Raw genomic sequence first — 19838 nt, 5'->3', positions numbered from 1 at the left:
ATGGATCTTTTTCATTATAATTGTTGTCATTGTGTTAGGAACAAGATTAAACATGCATCCATGTGATTATGACTTCTACCCCCATGTCGCCCTTCAATTATCCTCACTTCAAAAATTACTCCATTGTCTTTAGAAGACAGAGTACTGAGGAATGAGATAGTTCAAGAAGGCTTCATGGCAGAAGTAGAAAAACTAGACAAGAAAGTCGGAAATTCTTGACTGTATGTTTAGTATATTTGGGTAACAATGGTCATACCAGCTTCAAATGGAAAATAAATATCAGGAGATAAAACAAGAATGGAGAAATAAGGTAAGGAATGTAGTAATTTATCAACCCCAGTGTAAAAAGTACAGAGTTTGACTTCTGAAGGAACGGAAGAAATGAGGATAGAGAGAAATAGTATATTAAAAGTCGTTATTAAGAAAAATTACAGGGAGATAGAACTTGGTTAAAGATAGGAATTATTAAAGTTAATGCTGGGATTTTGAGCTGTGTTTATTTGGTAACTGTTAGTTCCTTTTACGGGGAGATTAGTCATGAGAGAAGTGACTTATGTGTTTCAGGTGTGTAAAGGTAAAAACCAGGGATTGGAAAGACAACCAGGGATGACGGTTAAATCTTTACCCCCTGGGGCACTAAAATATTGGCAGTAGAAGCAATCACAGCTTTGGGACATTGAGAAGATTGTTTGTAAGAGAAATAGTAAAATACTGGAGCTAGATAATTTCTCCTAAAGCCTTAAGAAGACATTTTAGATTAAATTTCAGGTTGTTTATATACCACTGTATAACTTGTTATTTTGCTGTCACCAAGAGGTTGTGCAAGCTAAAACTATAACCATGTTCACAGAGTATTTACTTAGTAATAGGTTTTTTAAAAAATCTATGGCAGGCCATTATAGGTAATTTGGGGTTCAGCCTCATACTTTGTAAGCATTAAATTAAAAATACTGTCTACCGTATGTATCACATAATCTCTTTGAGTTAAAAGCAAAATCCCCTTATCCATTTTCTTTCTTAGTCTTACAACTAAGGGGAAATTATATGATGAGAAGTCATTATTTGGCCTCTCTAAAACCAAAAAAATGACTACATACGAATGTTTAATCAAATTAGATAACAAATGATCCTCAACTTTTGATGGTTCAATCTATGATTTTTCTTTAAAATGATGATGCAAAACCATTGAAATTTGAATGTACTTCAAATTTTGAATGTTGATATTATCCTGTGCTAGTGATATGTAATACGTGAGATATCAAACACTTTATTATAAAACAGGTTTTGTATTAGATGATTTAGCCAACTGTAAGGTAATGTAAATGTTCTGAGCACATTTAAGGTAGGCTAGGCTAAGCTATGATGTTCAGTAGGTTAGGTGTATTATATGCATTTCAATTTATAATATTTTCAACTTGTAATGGGTTTATCGGGACATAACCCCATCATAAGTTGAGAAACATCCATATAAGATAGTAAAATATGTCATTTTAATTTTTAAAAAAATAAGGAAGTCATATTTTGTGTATTGAATGAAGATTCATGATACCCATATATTGATTTAACATAATTTAAATTTAACAGAAATATTTTTGAAGTTTATTAAAAGGAATGGGGAATATATGAACTATGTGTAGAGTGATTAAAAATATTATGATGACTTTGGAATATTTTTAATTACTAAAGTACTGAGCTCACATAATATTTAGATCTAGCTAGAGTTTAGTACCATTAGGTAATTAGACAACCAGAAGAATGAAGAAGCACAAGCCCATTTCATGTGATTTGTCAACTCACTTCTAATGCGATTTCTCATTTCTTATTTCTGTCTTTTAATAAATTTGTATTGATAAATAAGAAAATAATAAGGACAGAAACAGATTTAAAAATTGGAAACATGATTAGAGAACAACCTCTCAGATTGAACAATGAAGTAAAGACAGTTTCTTTTAAACATAGACTATTGTGACATTTTGTTATTTTTATTGCTGTTTTTCACTAAATGTAAATACTTCTTAAAGACTCACCATGATTACAATTGATCTCTGTATGAGTTATAAAAATGCCTCTTTGATGGGCATGAAAAAAGGTAGAAATAGATACACAAAGTGATGCATTCAGAAAGACACCTACTAAAGACTGAGCCCAACTAAGGAGAGTAAAATGCCACTAGAGGATTTTGAGGGATACTGGTACAAGGAAAGGTACTTTTCATATTTTCAGTATCCTGAAAAGGTAACATGCTGAGGAGGTCCAGAACGGAAAGACAGCAGTACAGCAGACAGGTGTGTATCAAGATTTTAAACTGAAGGGGTATTTCTGGGTGTTGTTATAGAAAAGTAGTACAATTTCAGTTTGGTTTGGGTATAATAGCAAAAGAGAGTATGAGAGATGACTTTAAAAGAATCTGAAGATCTGCTTCTGGGTAGCTGTCTCAGTTATTTTAAATGCTTACCATGGACAGTCACAGTTTCGTAAGTGGACAGAGTTTAAAAGAAAGTATATATTTTAGTTTTGTTGTTGTTTTAAAGTGTATCAAACTTGAGAGGGGCAGAAAGCATTCTAAAAATGGTAGAACACTAGAAATTTCAATAAATAAAAGTGAATATAAGGTCCCTGAAAGCCAGGTTTTTTTTTTTTTTTTTAACCTCTCTGTCCTCAGAGCCTGCATGATAACTATTAAATATATAATTGTTGAATGAAAATGAATTAATGGATACAATGTCACAGGAAGAAAGGTAATTGAGAAAATTCTTACTCTTCAAATAATGTTCAGGATTTTTCAGGTGAAAAATGTACTTTCATGAAGAAAGAAAAAAAAAATATTGGAAATGTCCTAAGCAAAAATATCAGCAGAAAAGGCAAAAGCGGTGTATTCATTTCACAAACACTTAAATGCCCATTATCCTATTTGAAACCACATATTCAAGTGTGGTTTCAAAATAGGATAATGGGCATTTAAGTAAGTATAATATGTGAAAATGTAATGGCTATTGTATCAGCTTTTGGAGTTAAACATATTTGGGGTTAAAAAATATCTAGAAACTGAGCTGAATGTTATATCATGAAGACGTTTCTCCTGGTATGGGTGGTGGTAGAGTGGGAGAGGTATAGAGTGGGATGATCAGGTTATCTCCAACTAGCTTTCCATCTAATGTCACTCATCGTGCAAAGAATGTTTTAGAAAGTATGCTTGGAAGCCAATTCTCAGAAGTCTTTTTGTATGTATATGTCTTAATCTGCTCAGGCTGCTATTACAAAATATTAGGTGGCTTAAACAAGAAATATTTCTTACAGTTCTGGAGGCTGGGAAGTCCAAGATCCAGGTGCTCTTGGATCTGGTTCTTGATGGGGGCCCCTCTTCTAAACCTAATTATTTTCCAAAGGCCCCATCTCCAAATACTATCACTTTGAGAACTAGGGTTTTAACATGAATTCTGGGGGAAGGGGGCACAAATATTCAGTTGGTAACACTATAGTATAAAGTAGAGAATGAACAAAGTGAGGCTCCTGGTTTAAGTTTTAATGGAGCTCAATTTCTCTGCTTCAGTTTCAATAGTAACAAAAATATAATACTTCATTTCTGTAATGACCATTCAAAGAATAAATGCATAATATTGGTAGAGAAAAGATATATAAGATTAAAGTGCATTGCACTGTAATTTATATTTGTATATATGTGGAAATCATTTTCTTAATTTATTCTTATTTTTATTTTATTTATTTATTTATTTTTGAGACAGAGTCTCGCTATGTGGCCCAGGCTGGAGTGCAGTGGCGCCATCTCGGCTCACTGCAAGCTCCGCCTCCCGGGTTCACGCCATTCTCCCGCCTCAGCCTCCTAGTAGCTGGGACTACAGGCACCCGCCACCACGCCCGGCTAGTTTTTTGTATTTTTAGTAGAGACGGGGTTTCACCATGTTAGCCAGGATGGTCTTGATCTCCTGACCTCGTGATCCACCCGCCTCGGCCTCCCAAAGTGCTGGGATCACAGGCTTGAGCCACCGTGCCCGGCCTAATTTATTCTTTATGAAACAAGCATGTCACTTGTATTTTAGAACTTATAAAATTGAAATAATTTATCTTTCATTTCATTGAGAATAGGGCCAAATCTGAAAGTTCAACCCAAGGCGTTGATTTTTATTTTCTGTGGGACCATACTTAAGGCTCTTTCCCAAGGAGCCTATTGCACCTTTTCTTCCTTCACTCTTCTCCAACACTGGCAGTTTACTTTGCTCCTCATAGATCTGAATAGACAAGCTGTCTTGCATGAAGTATCCTTAATTTGTAATGTAGAATCTCTGTCAATGTAATGGAATTAGTTAAGATTGAACATTCACTCGATTTTCTGTTTTTTTTTTCTAGAGGTATGGGATAATTAATGAGGAATCTATTTTTAAGGATTAGATTAATGATTAACAAGGATAGGTAATTACCGTTATTATTCTTTAAGGTGAGAATATAAGACTACATTTGTTTGGAGAGCATGTATGAGGGAGTTTATATGCATATGTGGATGCATCCACAGGACAGGCAAATGTATAATATACAAATATGAATTATAAATTTAAAATAAAACATAGCATATCTCAGCTATGATCATTCTCTTCTTTCTCCAGGGCTATGCTTATGTATTTTCTATATCTTAAAATTGACAAGCACCTGCTCCATGGATGCCTCAGAGACCATGCATCTTGTCAGTAGCATTCTTAGAAGCTTAGCAACCCAACTTGGCAGAGGTATAGGGAACGATGCAGCACATATAATTTGAAATAACATAGACTTCTGCCTTGCTTGCTCAAATTTCAATTTCTGACATTAATACAAGTTCTGTTCGCTTTTTATAGGAAACGAGATGGATACCAACCTACTGATTTATTAGCAATATTTTAATGGAAAATGGGAGCTTGAATAATTAGGAAGAAAAGAAAATCTTTATCAATTAAATTATGATTTAACTCTTTCTTTTGATGTCCTTTTGTTTAATCTATGAAGATCTTTTATTTGTAGGTATAAGAGTTTATATTAAAGTAGAATTTTATACCAGAGTCTAAACTGTTTCAATTTTCATAGACACATGTTCAGTGTATCTCTCTCTCTCTCTCTCTCTCTATATATATATATATTTCTCTATTCCCCTCTCGTTCTCACTCCCCTCTACCTACCCACCTCTTTCTTTTTCATGGAAATCTTTTAAAGAATATATTCTATTCCTACTGGAGATCCATTGAATATCAATATGCAGCCCTACATACAATTTATGTTCAACTTACATGAGATACCACATATATTTTTCCAGAATTTTAGGAATTTTAAAACATTTTAAAATATATTTATAATATATAAAATATAATTATGTCAACTTTCATGGTAATATTTTACCTGAAAAAATTTTAACCTAAAGAATTTTCTACTAAAAAAGAATATTATTAATATACCAGTTTCAGAGTTGTTAAAAAATATTGGTAGAAATCAGGGGGATCTTTATTTTAAATTTGCCTTTTGGTTGTTGTTGTTGTTGTGTGTGTGTGTGTGTGTGTGTTTTCTCTCTCTCTCCTCTGTAAAGTAATTGCAATTATAGAAAAGTTTTAAGACTTAAAGATATGAGAAGGTTTAGGTTAGAGCTTTAATAGGCCAAATGCCATCTGTTTCTACAATTTGTAACATTTTATTATTAACAACTCCAGAAGAAGGAGGCGGTCTATTTCGGTTGTGAGGACAGATTTCTGTCCATCTGTGCCCGTATTGCCGCATGTCACTTGTATTTTAGATCTGCATAGCTCTGAGCCAATGTAGATGCCATGGCAAGGTCAAGAGGTGGAGAAGCCTGTCAGTACATTCTGTCTCTGTGGCTGTGACAACCACAAATGGGTGCTTCTAGCACCGCCCTGAGGCAGTCATTCTGTTAGACCTTGGAGCTGGACTTTCTGTAATCTCATTTCACGGGAAAATGTTAACTTTAAACATTTAAAAATATCAGACAAAGAACTGAATCTATGATGTGTCTCTGGTTAATGTCAGAATCCTTATTAGGGTGGCTCATTCCTCAACATTTAAAAATGTTGAAAGTCCTAAGGTGACTGTTCTTATTTTTATCAGTTTCTTTGTAACTACGGTGATGTTAGGGACAGCAGCATCTATGTGAATTTTTTATTTTATTGCGAAATAGCTGAAAAGAGTGTAGCAGGTTAAGACTGACTTTAAATACTTTGAAATGTTGTATGTTAATAGTCAACCCCTTAGACCCCTTGTTCCTTTAAAAAAAAAAACTTAGTATCTCAGATCTCTAAATATGTGTGTATATATGTGTTGATGTGTTGTTGTTTTTTTTTCTTTTCCCCAAAGTGCTTATCAGATTGTTGTGGAAGAACTGCACCCACACCGAACCAAGAGAGAAGCGGGAGCCATGGAATGCTACCAGGTTCCTGTCACATACCAAAATGCCATGAGTGGGGGTGCACCCTATTACTTTGCTGCAGAACTCCCTCCCGGAAACCTGCCTGAGCCTGCCCCATTCACTGTGGGTGACAATCGGACCTACCAAGGCTTTTGGAACCCTCCTTTGGCTCCACGCAAAGGATACAACATCTATTTCCAGGCAATGAGCAGTGTGGAGAAGGTGAGCTTCCTCCAGGATTTGCTTTTTCCCTGCTTTGAAGAAAAGCTGAAGTCAAATTTTATAAATACTCAGTAGCATCTGTCAAGAAAAAAAGAAAGAAAGAAAAAAAAAATTTGCATGTAGGGGATTTTGTTCTCAACAGTGTGCACAGTTTGGGGCCTACTGTAGGGCTTAGGCCACACGCCAGTTCCATTTCACAGGGTTCCTGTTTCCTAGTAACTGCTTCTACTGGAGGCTTCCTCAGGAAAGCCCACAATAGCAATTGAGAGTAAAATGATTTGAAAAGGTGGGTGTGCTGCTGCCGGAACTCCACCCCCAGTAACGATCCGGCATTGTTCTGTGTTCCTTGCTCAGTGGTGGCACTCTTCAAGAGATTAAATTTACTGCAGGATAAACAGAATGCGTGTTCCACAGCAGGCTAATAAAACCTTATAAACTTTTCAGGGTTTTCGAGCCAAATAGTAAATAACAAGTAACAATCCTCTGATTACAAAGTAATAGGGCGCCTGTGGTATATCTGACGGAACCTAAACAAAAGGCAGCCTGGTGATGACTGGCTGCTGAGCCATTACAGAAGGCTGCTCTCTGTTTCCCTGGTCGCCCCTCCTTTTCCCATTTTGGACACAGTTGTGTTTGAAAACTGCCGCTGATCCCAAATGAATATTGAAGAGGAAAACACAACAGGACATTAGAAACGACCAGCAGTTCCGTATGTGAGAAAACAACCTGGCCTTTCATGCTTCATGCTGTTCTCTTTGGAAGATTTTCTTTCCTAAAACTTAATGTTATTTATTTATTTATTTATTGGCAAACAGAGATAAAGGGAAAACAAATGTTGAGGATAGAAATATTCACAATTTAAAATCCAATAGAATGATGACATTTTAATGGACTTGAAGCCCTATAGAAAATTGCTGGGTTTATGTAATTGAGTCCCCAAGGTGAGCACCTGGGAGTGCTACATGATATACAATTGCATCAGTATATTATATCTTGGAAGAGTTTAATTGGAAGACATAACAATCCGTTTGCATTTATGCAGGGGCCATGAGAGCTTTGGTATTGATTAGCTGCTTTTGAATGAAAGCTTTGTTGTTTGCTTGCCTATATGGTTGGCTTGTAGGTAGCAAAGAAAAAGGTCACAGCATCTTCTAAGATGTGCTCCAAAGTCAGAGGCTGCTCACGGCTGAAGATGCTCTTCTCCTCTTCTGGTTTACCTGTAAAGAACAGGGGTCTTTAGAGAGTAGTCCAGTGTCCACTTCCTGCCCACACATCATTCCATACCATTGTTACAACCGAGCTGCTCTAAAAACAGAACACTACGGAAGGTATTAGTCCATTCTGGGTATAATGTAGCATTGAGCAGGAAGCATAATTTTGTCTGAGGGTTTTCATCTTTAGAGAGCTTCCAAATTAACTTTGGTTATTTGGTCTGTTATACCAGAGGAGTGTTAATGAATGTCTGTTACTTACAAAGGATTTTCTCTGCATTCTTTAAAAGCTTCTTGATATGAATTTTCTCTTCCAATTGTTAATATATCTACATTGTGGTTTAGTCAAAGTACAGAATAGCAACAATATATTTCACAGTTATCTTGGCAAATAGTTTTTTTTTTGAGACAGAGTCTGACTCTGTCGCCCAGGCTTGAGTGCAGTGGTGTGACTGCAACTGCCTCCCAGGTTCTCACTATTCTCCTGCCTCAGCCTCCCGAGTGGCTGGAACTACAGGTGCCCACCACCACGCCCGGCTACTTTTCTTGTATTTTTAGTAGAGACGGGGTTTCACTGTGTTAACCAGGATGGTCTCGATCTCCTGACCTGTGATCTGCCTGCCTCGGCCTCCTAAAGTGTTGGGATTACAGGCGTGAGCCACTGAGTCCAGCAGCAAAGAGTTTTAAAGTTGATGTGGCTTCTACCAACAGAGATTGGTAATGCCGATAGAAAGTTAACAGCAATTGCTTTTAGGAAATGAAAATCCTTTTGGGCCTTTATGGGAATGTGAAATAATCTCTTGTAGGTTACCATGAAGGTCTCAGGCCACAAGTAATAGAAATGCAAAATTTTATTTTTAATTACTAACTCCCTCCTCGCTACTTTATTTTAATTTAAAAATAAAAAAATGCTTAAGTGGAAATTGTAAACTCTTTTATAAATTATCACCGTATAGAACTACTCAAGATGGAGTTATAAATGCATCTTGCAAACAGATCACCTCTGTTTTGTTTACTGGCTTCGATACCTTTTCTCACCTCTTGTATATTCAAGGATGTACACTGAGTCAACTAAGTCCTAAAGGAGGAAGAGTGGGGCCAAGAGTAGCTGGCGGGGACATGTGTCTCCTACTGCCACCCTACAACGTTAAAAATAATAATGACATTTTTTCTTGTCCTTTCCTACTGCTTCTACTTTGTATATCTGCTCTGTCTAGCAAGAGGAGGAAAATTATCTATGCTGAGAAACATTTAACTCCTAATAGCTAAATTAAAAGGAAGAAAGAAGAGATGAATTACACCACAACTATGATGCAATGTTTTGATAATCTTTCTAACTGCTGTCATTTAGCTCTTTGGTCATGCTGAGATCCAAATGAAAGTACGTAATGTTCAACTTTGGTCTGAGTCTACAATTCTCAGATGAAAATTAAATTTATATTTGGACCTGATTTTTATTAGTTTTGCAAATACATTTTTCCTTCTGATAGTTTACAAAGTACTGTATATGAAAATAGAATGCTATACTACTTGTCACAAACTAACCTGTTTCATTGCAAGGTAAAAACAGATATTTACATCTCTATAAAAACTAAAATATTTTTCAAAGTTCTTATTTTAGATTTTTAAGTATCCTTAGGGAGGCATATTTTTAAAAGTTTTCTTAATATTAAAATTCTGTTGTTTATAATCCCTTTTTATGACCCCAGATGGATCTTTATAATAATTATAGTTTATGAAACAGGAAACACTATCCATTGATTCTTTTTTTTTTTTCTCATTTTTCCTCTATCAGGAAACTAAAACCCAGTGTGTACGCATTGCTACAAAAGGTAAGAGGTTTGCTTTTTTTGCTTGTTTTAACTACACTCACCACCTTTCTAAAATAGAAGGACTTTGTTCCCTGCTCCAGGGCTAATTAAATATGGCATTTCTATTACAGTTAGTTCTGTGACTCACTCCGGTGTCCTTAACAAGTATTGGGGTGCTACTTCCCATCCTCTAGTACTTGACTGAAGGAATCTTGTTATGATAATAGGAAAGATCTAGAAAACCTTAGAAGGACTTATTTCTGCCATTTGGTGTCTGAAAGGTCGTGTGCTACTATCAACCAATATCTTAGGAAAAGGTCAGCAATAGCAGATGAAAATAGCAAGTCACCTGTTTAAAAACCTCTATTACTTTCCATCGTAGACAATCAAACGTAAAACCAAGCTAATTCATGCTTATGTAAGATTATAGGGATAGAGACTGGTCCATATCTTCATCAGCAGTGCAGTTAGATTGAAGATCATTTACTTTTTTTTGAAACTTACTGTGAGAAATCAGATCTGTGATGGCTAGCTAATAGTCAGGGCAATTCCTCCTGACCAGGCATATTATGACTTAGCTGCTTAGTTTCTTTGACAAGAGAAAACATTTGCAACTTTGAATGAGTATTTAGAGTTCCAAGTGGGGGAAAGTCTCCTGCATTCTCTGTGTTTTTGATTCTTCATTTAAGAGTTACTTGATTGTGCCAACAAAGAAGAAATTGATACTTGGTGTATTCTAGCTAGAGAAACACAAAAAAGTTATCTGCATGCAGACATGGGCCTCCTCAGAGGGTTGGTTCTTTGGGTGTTTGTTGCCGGAATTAGTAGCACATCCACATTTGTGAGTAGTAGTTGATTCATTTGGGGTAAAAATGAATGGCAATATTCTATTTGTACTGGCAACTTTCCTTTCATTATTTTTCTCCATCTAATCATCAGTCTGCTCAGTCAGCATTTGTGCTTTACTCCTGATTTGTAAGGCAATAAAGAAAGACTTTCTCCTTAACTCTTGCGAATAATAAAGAAGCTTTGTGGAAGAGAAAATACATACTTTTTTCAATTCACATATGAAGATTCCTTTTGATAGTTTTATTGTAAAAAGCAATTATTAAAGAGAAAATATACACAGATACATATGATGTATAAGGATTTTACTTTAGCTTACGGATTAGGAACGAGAGTTGAAATTTTTGAAAGATAATAGAAGAAGGCATTTAGGTGTATATCACCTGTGTTTTTCCAGATTTAAAGTAGAACCAACATTGTAAAAGGGACCCACGTTGACCTCTGAAGTTCCTTAGACATGTCATGCTATGTTTCTGTAACTGAGAAATGATAGCTATATATTATCCTAACATAACTTTTTTATTCAGTTATTTCATTATTTGCTCTTGCCTGAGATGTCTGTGTTCTTTTATCTCTCTCTCTCAATACAAATAAAAAAAATGACAAATATCATATGATATTTAAACTATAGGAGGATTGAGATCCTGGAAATAGTCTTACCATGTGGCATAAAATAATTGCCAGAAACTTTGAAGTAGTAAAAAAAAATAGTTCATTATTGGTCTAATAATCTAGTTCTGCTACACTTCTGGGTCTCAGTAATGCAGTGTAAGAGAAAGGCACTGAGTAAGAGAAAGGACTCTTATCTTTATTATCCTGCTGGTGGGGGTATAAATTTGTACAACCACTTTGGAAAACTGTCTAGCAAAACAGACTGAAAGTAAACTAACCTGTGTCCTAACAATTCCATTCCTGGGATACTCACCAAAGAAATATGTATGTCAATACACCGAAAAACATGTAGTACAAAATTTATAGCAGCACTATTTATAAAAGCAACAAACTAGAAACAGTCCAGCAACAACCAGTAGTAGACTGGATAAATAAGTTGGGTATATTCACATAATGCCATGCTCTAAAGCAAAGAGTACAAACTATGACTACACCAAATAATATACATAAGTGTAACAAACATTATTTGAGTGAAAGCCAGACAACAAAGAATATACACTGTATTATTTAATTTGTAAATAAGAGATAAAATAACTAATAAAAGTTAAAAGGTATATGCAGTAACTATATAGATGTATCATGATTTAAATATTATATTATCTAGAAAGGTATCTGTCTCAGGGGTTCCCGAGACTACCCTCAGATTTGGTGATTCACAAGGAGGACTGTGATCATCCTGTGAGTTGTCCTGTTCTCATGGCTATGACTTATTACAGGGAAAGGATACAAAGCAGAATAAGGACAGGGAGAAGTCACATGGACAAAGTTCAGAGGAAGCCTCTTCCTATGGAATCACACAGGACATGCTTTATTTCTCCAGGACGGAATTGGGACAGCACATGTGAAATGTTGTCTATCAAGGAAGCTTATTAGAGACTCAGTTCCTAAGGTTTTTAGTGGGGACTAGTCACATGAACCCCTTCCTGCTAGCATCTGCCAAGATTCCCTACTTCCAGAAGGAAACTAGACTTTTAGCATAAAGCACAATTTAGGCACAATGAACCACTCTTCTCAGGGAATGATGGGAACCCTCCCAAATCCGAGTTCCCAGACTTCAGGCCAAGGTCAACTTTGCAAGCAGCCCTTTCCAAGAATTTCAGTCTTAGTCCTGCTATGTTAACTCTTTTCTGTACAATATCTGTATCAACTGTCTCAAGGGCTAGCTAAAAGAATATTTGAAGAAATTAGAGAAAATCCCAAAAAGTATACATACAATTAAGGAAGTAGAAAATTTGGATGTATGAAAAATAATTAGAAAATTAATTGTTGACACTAAGAGAGAAATCTGAGTGATGATTTAAGGACCTCCTTTAGATAAAGAGTTATAACATAGGATAAAGTCACCCATAGCCTGTATCTCCCCCAAATCCTTCTCTAAGTAGAGAATATGGGCCTACTTTATTTGAACACTTCTGAATAGGATTTCTTGAAAACAATCTTTAGAACCTTCTAAGAAATGACAGCTCATTTAGTCATTTGCCACTCAGATTGTATACCAGCTTATATAATACCTTGATTCATTCATTATTTGCTGAACAATCCTAAAAATTATGTTTATCCATTCATAATTTTACTATCTTTCTACACCCAATATGTATGTAGTTCAGGTTTTCAAACTCTTACTTGAGTAAAGAAGAACAGGTATTTAAAAGCATATATCTGGCCAGGTGCCATGGCTCACACCTGTAATCCCAGGACTTTGGGAGGCCGAGGCGGGCGGATCACAAGGTCAGGAGTTCGAGACCAGCCTGGCCAACGTAGTGAAACCCCGTCTCTACTAAAAATACAAAAAATTAGCTGGGTGTGGTGGTGGGCACCTGTAATCCCAGCTACTTATGAGGCGGAGACAGGAGAATCACTTGAACCCGGTAGGCAGAAGTTGCATTGAATTGCTTGAACCCGGGAGGCAGAAGTTGCATTGAACCAAGATTGTGCCACTGCACTCCAGCCCGGGCAATAGTATGAGACTCCATCTCAAACAAAAAACAAAAAAGGGCATTTCAGGTATGTTCAGGTATGGATAAAGAAAACAACAGAAAGATTAAGGAATAAAAATACATGATGACATAAAGTCTGTGAATTGTGGTGGTAAGTAGATATAGCATTGAACAGAATTTTAAAGAAGTATACAAATCTGACCTTAGGCCCCTTAAAAACCTGACCTTAGGCCCTTCTCATTGACTGCTCCTTAACCATTAGATATGTGCTGAAAAAAAAAGCTGGGAAACCAGAGAAATTAAAGAGGAAAGAGGGAGGGAAAAACAAAGTGGGAACATCACAGAGGCATCCACTGGTCATTCCAAAACTGTAGTATTATGCTCACTATTAGCGACAATCTAAATGAAGAAAAAGAGAAGAAAGGAAAAGAAAGACCACATTGGTGGAGCTTAGACAAGTCTAATTCCAAGATTAAAAAAAAAAAGGAAGGCGGGGGGCTTATGTCCTGAATAATGGACACTTCTGGTAAAGGAGCCAGAAAAACTTTAAAGACACTTTAAGCATGGCCAGATATGGTGGCTCATGCCTGTAATCCCAGTGCTTTGGGAAGCTGAGGCAAGAGATCCCTTCAGGCTAGGAGTTTGAGATCAACCTGTGCAACACAGTGAGACCCAATCTCTACAAAATAACGTTTAAAATTAGCCGGGCATGGTGGCACACACCTATAGTCACACGTACTTGGGAGGCTGAAGCAGGATGATCGCTTGAGCCCGGGAGTTTGAGGCAGCAGTGAGCCATGATCACTCCACTGCATTCCAGCTTCGGCAACAGAGCAAGACCCTGTCTCTAAAAACAAAACCAAACAAAGCAAAAAACAAAAAGCAATGCAGGAAATGTTTAGGCAACAATCATGGCAAATACAAAGACATTACGAAAATGAAGAGGAGATAGGAAAAAAAAACCATGTATAAATGGAAAAGGACACTACTAAGGCATTTAGTAACCCCAAATTCATGAACGGTTATAATCCAATAGAAAAAATATATCCAACTCTATACCCATTACTTAGGTCTTAAGCCATATTTAAATTGTAAATATGAAACCAAGTATCACAGGGCCAGTTCATTTATATATATTAGTTGTAGATCATTTTCAGGTTAAAATACCCCTTTTTAATTGTTGCTATTATTTTAGTATGTTTTTCTTATTCTTTGAGTCCTATAGAAAGTGCTTTCAGGGCTGTTTACTGGAAAAAGTGAATTCAAATTGTTCTTTGTCAAAATAAACTTTGTACCTTTTCAGTTCTCTAAAGATAATGATCAAATTTGACTTTTAATGAAATAGTTTATTAATATTGAAAGTGCCAAAGAACTTTTAAATATATGGAAAGAGAAAGATGGATGTGATAGGATTTTTTTTTTTTTTACTCTCTTATGTTTAAAGTTATTATTTATTAAATCAAACAACTCAGGGATTTAATTTGGATAGAGATAAAAGTCATGCAGTCTTACCACCACAGCCTTTTAGAAACATAGAATCCTAGGATCAGGGAAGTTAAGTGTCTGTTTAAAGTATCATTTCATATCCCCATGACCTGTGGCAAAGCAGGATTATAAGCTGGTCCTCCTGACCCCCTAGTCCATGGTTCATTCTTCTCTGTGCTAAGGGTTCTCCATGGTCAAAGCTCTCTGATGGTAGGGATATGAAATTAAACATGAATGAACCTGTCCTCAAGGAGCTTTTATTCTTTTAAGTAATATGCGAAACAAGTAAAGTATGATACAAATGTGCTATGTTCAAAATGAAAAAGACAAAGTGCCTGGAAAAGTGTAGTGAGCAATGCTTGTGTCCCACTGCAAATAGCATTAGCCTCGGATTCAGACTAGAATCTAGATTCAAATCCCCCCTCTGCTATTTATTGGCTGTTAGGATTTGAATAAGTCATCTGAACTCTCTGTGCTGATGTTTTGTTATTGTATATAAAATAAAATTAGAGTTGAAAATTACTAATTTTCAGAACTAACAAAAGAGCAGGAATAATAGACATGAAATTTCTAGTAAAGTACATGTGAGACATTTTTTAATGCAACTCATTGCTATTTTGCTATTATTATTATTATTATTCATAATTGCTTTTGGTGGAGAAGCTAAGAGAAGAATTTTATGGAGGAAGTAACATTAAATCTTACTTTCCAAGATGGACATTATTTTGACAGTTGGAAATGAAAGGGAAGATAATCCAATTAGCAGTAATTAGGTAGAACAAAAGCTATAGGACTAGAAAACATGCTTTACATCTAAAGAATAAAAGTTTTCTGTCTCATTCATATCAATGCAGGGAAATAAAAGTTGGAAAGTTTATGTTCATATTAGACAGCACCTTGAATTCAAATTACATTGCAAAGGCAACAGTAAATCACGGAAAGCTTTTGAAGTGAAACCACTTTAATCCCAGGTATATGTAACATTTTGGGTTAAAAAAATCTCAATGGCATATATGTTAGATTGATGCAGTGAAATAGTAGAGGTAAAGAAACGAGCTGAAAGCCTGGTATAGCTCTTTTTTCTCAGCCTTTTCTCTTTTCTTCTCTTTTTTCCTTGACAATTCATCTCATAACCATTGTGGTGGGGCAGAGCATGGTAGGACCCACACCAGTGGGAAAGGGGAGAAGCAGCAGTGGCCCCACAGACCTTGTGAGAGCCTGAGCCGGATGGAGGAGGCAGTCTCACCAAGTATCAGCGTCGTGTGGCATCTCAGAAATCAATCAGACTCAGAAGCTTGTCTTCATGGGGACAGTGGGCGGCACGACCCCGTGTGGGAAGTAAGAGCTTGAGCAGGGAGGAGAGTGTCCACATGTGGAGGTGAACTGCTGGGGTTTTGGAGCCCAACTAGGGCGAGTGAAATATCAACACACTAGGCAATCCACCTTGGGAAATGAGAGCCCAAGTGTAGTGAAAAGGGGACCTGTCGGGGACACATGGCATGGTGTGAGGTGTCAGAGTCCAAACAAGATGAAAAGCTTGGGGGTGGGGAGTCAGACTCTGCGGGAGGTTAAGAGGGTGACCACGCAAGAGGGTGGCCCATGCAGCATATCAGAGCCTTATCGGTCTAGGTGTGTGAACTTCCAGGCAGAGGTTGGTCATGTGCAGGGTGCCTGAGTCCGCGTGGAGTGAGGAGCACAGCCACACAGGGAAGGAGGTGAAAGCAGAGATGGCAGAGATTATGTGTGTGGCAGGGTGGGCGTGCAAGGGAGAATGTTAAAGAAAAAACACAGATGTAACTGTGTGTATAGGTGTCTGTGTGTGTTTGTGTGCGTTCCATACACATAGTCCACTGAGAGAGCCTGGGAGCAACAACATATTGGTGGTAAATATGCCTAACATCCAGATTTTGGTGTCTGAATACCATTATCCAACAAAAGTAACTGGGGCTCTTTGGATAAACGGCTCATTCCAGGACTGGAACAAGGAAAGTACAACATGAAACTAGATTTTTTTTTTTTTTCCAGAAAGCGCTAAAAAAAAAAAAATGAGGGCATATCAAGAGGACACAGTTGCCAACCTCAAGGTGCCCCCTCATTGGCTGAACCAGAGGCCTATTACTTGAGAATCAAAATGAAGATGGTGATTGATTATAACACTGAATAAAACAGGAAAGCACAAGTTCTTACTGATATAAATAAATATATAGAGAAAGATGGATGAGAAACCAGGTATTTACATAGTTTCAAAGTAGCTCCCAAAAACTTAATATTTATAAAAGGGAACAGATTAACCTCACATTGGAAGAGCCTAGCAGATGCTTTGACCAAATGATGAAGGTGAACAGTATCCATGTTGGGAAAGTAATTGTGGTTTCCCCTAGGATGCAAGAAAAGTACAGCATCACTTTTGTGATATTCAGGGCAAAGATGCATATCCTTAATCTAAGCATTAAAAAAAACAGACAAATCCAAATTGAGGACATTCTACAACATAACTGAGCTATAATTTTCAAAAACGTAAAGCCTTGAAAGTGAAGGGAAGGCTGAACTGTGAAGGCTGAATGGGACCAAAGAGATACAGCCACTGAATATAACACATGATTCTGATTAGATCATTTAGATACAAAGGACATCATTAAGACAATTGCAAAATTTGAATAGGATCTGAAGTTTAGATAGTAAGTTTTCTTAAGTTTGAACATCATTTTGTGCTCTGTAGGAAAATGTTTTTGTTTATGAGAAATACTAAAGTATTCTGGATAATGGAGGCATCAGGGTGGTAACTTACTCTTCATGTTTAGTAAAGTGAAAATAAAAAGAGTAGTGTATTTGCAAATTTTCTGTAAGTTTGTGTGTTTTTCCAACAAAAAGTTGGAATTTTAAAGCTGTTGTACTAAAATATGAAGAGGAGATGAGTGATTTCGTTAAAAAGTAAGAAATGAGGCTATGGAAGATGTGATGGTGGAGTACAAGTTAACATGTCTCGGTGGGTATCTCCTAGGAACAAGGAAGCTGAAGACTTAAATATGATGCTTCCTTGTTCCTTAAACGAAAGAAGACTTAAATATGAACTTCTGTCCTGAACCAACCACACTAGGAAGATGTGATGTCAGTCACAGAGACAGAAAAGACTAGAAACAAGGACTGAGATTTAAAAGAAAATATCGTTTATTCCATTTTGGAAAAGCCAAGTGTAGAGTACCAAAAAATAGCTAAGATAAATGCAATTGGAAAAACAGAAATAAAAGTTTGGACAATGTCTGGAACTAGAGAACTCAGACTAGGAGCTTTGGGAGTGATAAAAACATATAAACAAGATACTATAGAAAGACGAGGAGAGCTCCTTGGAGGACACCTATATTGAGACAGTAGGAGGAAGAAAATGAGGTAGGAGAGAAGCTAGAATAGAAGTGACCGGATTGAAAGGTGCATAAACAGTGGAGTGCCTTGTCATAACACTGAGGAAAGGAAGACATACCAAGAAGAGGCTTATAAACGGTAGTTAATAGTTTTAAGCAGCATAGAAACCTCAAATAAAATAGGATGAGAAGAGGCAACTGGGTTTGCAAATTGTGATGTCTATGGTTGAGTTTAGAAAAGGGAGCATTCAATTAGAGTGACTGGGCGAAAAAATAGCGGATAGAAGCAAGACTTCAGCGTGAATAGGAGCTGAGAAAATGAAGTGGTTGGGGAGACTTTCCTTTCCAGAAATGCATTACTGATAGAAAGGAGATTCTTTAATTTAGAAAAGAATTATTAAGCATAGTAGAGACTTGAACATATTTTATTTATCAGAGGAAACCTACCAATGGAGCAAAAATGATTGAATATATATAAGAAAGAATAACTTTCTAGACGAAGTAAGCAGTGATAGAATTGGACGAATGCAGAAACATATCTTTTAAAACAATTGGGAATTATTGAACCTGTGAGGGCAAATGGACAAGTGACACCAACAGAAAAAATTGAGAAGTGCATTGGATGATCCATTTAAACAAATTAAATGAGGTCCTGTGCAGAGAATACAAGTATCAGATGTGGAACAAGAGACCAGGAAATGTTTAAAAGTTTGAAAATTCTTGAAGGACAATGTGAAAGAATTTAAATCTAAGAACAATTAGCATACATCCTGAAATAACATCATTTTGAAAATTTTTGAGCGTGTGAGAATCATTCTAAAAAGTTCCCAGTATAGGCTGTATGCCGTGACTCATGCCTGTAATCCCAACACTATGGGAGGTGGAGGCAGGAGGATTGCTTGAGCCCAGGAGTTCAAGACCAGCCTGGGCAATATAGCAAGACTGATTTCTATTTAAAAAATTAAATTAAAAATTAAAAATGCTTTGTGTAATAGTTCGTTTCCTACCTTTTTGAAATTTGTATCTCTGGTGGCAGCCAGTACATGAAGAGAAAAAAGACATTGGCTTGACTATTAAAGAAACATGTTAATTAAATAATCAGTATCATAATGTTTAAAATAAATAGTCACGTGGTTACATATTTTGATGCAAGAGAAGAGATATTCTGGGAGTTATGTTCATTGCAGTTGAGACAAGTGGTTCTGCCTGTTGATTCTTTTAGGCAAGAAGTCACTGAGAAGATATGCTTCAAGAATGGAGTAGAAGAGTTTATCTAAATTGTACTAAAAATCAAGAAAGGCTTTCCATTTATAACATAGTCTGTTCAAAACCAGGATTGTTTTAACATGTGAAAGGGAATTTGGTTAGCTGTATATTTGAAAGCAAAAAGGAGGATAAGTCTCAGGAAAGGTGTTTGTGATACATTAAGAACATGGAGCAACACTAGAGAGTCACTTGTACAATGAGACAGGATCATTGTGCAACTTGCATGCTTATTGTCTTTAGGTTCAGTTCTCTCTACTGAAAAAATACTGTTTGAGATTGTTTGATGTTGATTTGCTCTATCTTTTTTTTTTTCTTGAGACGGAATTTCACTCTTATTGCCCAGGCTGGAGTGCAATGGCATGATGTCGGCTCAGCGCAACCTCCGCCTCCCGGGTTCAAGCGATTCTCCTGCCTCAGCCTCTGAAGTAGCTGGGATTATAGGCATGCACCACGATGCCCGGCTAATTTTGTATTTTTAGTAGAGCTGGGGTTTCTCCATGTTGATCAGACTGGTCTTGAACTCCCGACCTCAGGTGATCCACCCACTTTGGCCTCCCAAAGTGCTGGGATTACAGGCGTGAGCCACGGCAACCAGCCTATCTTTGTGTATGTAATTTATATGGTGTCCTAAT

The 19838-nt window shown here is 36.6% G+C and overlaps 1 protein-coding gene across 7 annotated transcripts in view; it reads left to right on the top strand.

Moving 5' to 3' along the window:
- PTPRK (protein tyrosine phosphatase receptor type K) overlaps positions 1-19838 on the top strand; it is a 555246-nt gene that overhangs the window by 449554 nt on the left and 85854 nt on the right. For all 7 annotated transcript variants that reach the window (XM_023230676.2, XM_023230677.2, XM_023230675.2 and 4 more), the window contains 2 exons: positions 6346-6619; positions 9626-9662. In XM_023230676.2, the coding sequence (XP_023086444.1) occupies positions 6346-6619; positions 9626-9662 (311 nt within the window). The remainder of the gene's footprint in view (positions 1-6345; positions 6620-9625; positions 9663-19838) is intronic.

The sequence above is a fragment of the Piliocolobus tephrosceles genome, chromosome 5, assembly GCF_002776525.5.
Source record: "Piliocolobus tephrosceles isolate RC106 chromosome 5, ASM277652v3, whole genome shotgun sequence".
Classification (NCBI taxonomy): domain Eukaryota; kingdom Metazoa; phylum Chordata; class Mammalia; order Primates; family Cercopithecidae; genus Piliocolobus; species Piliocolobus tephrosceles.
Note: the sequence above shows the minus strand (reverse complement) of the source record. Positions and strands in the feature narration are given on the sequence as shown.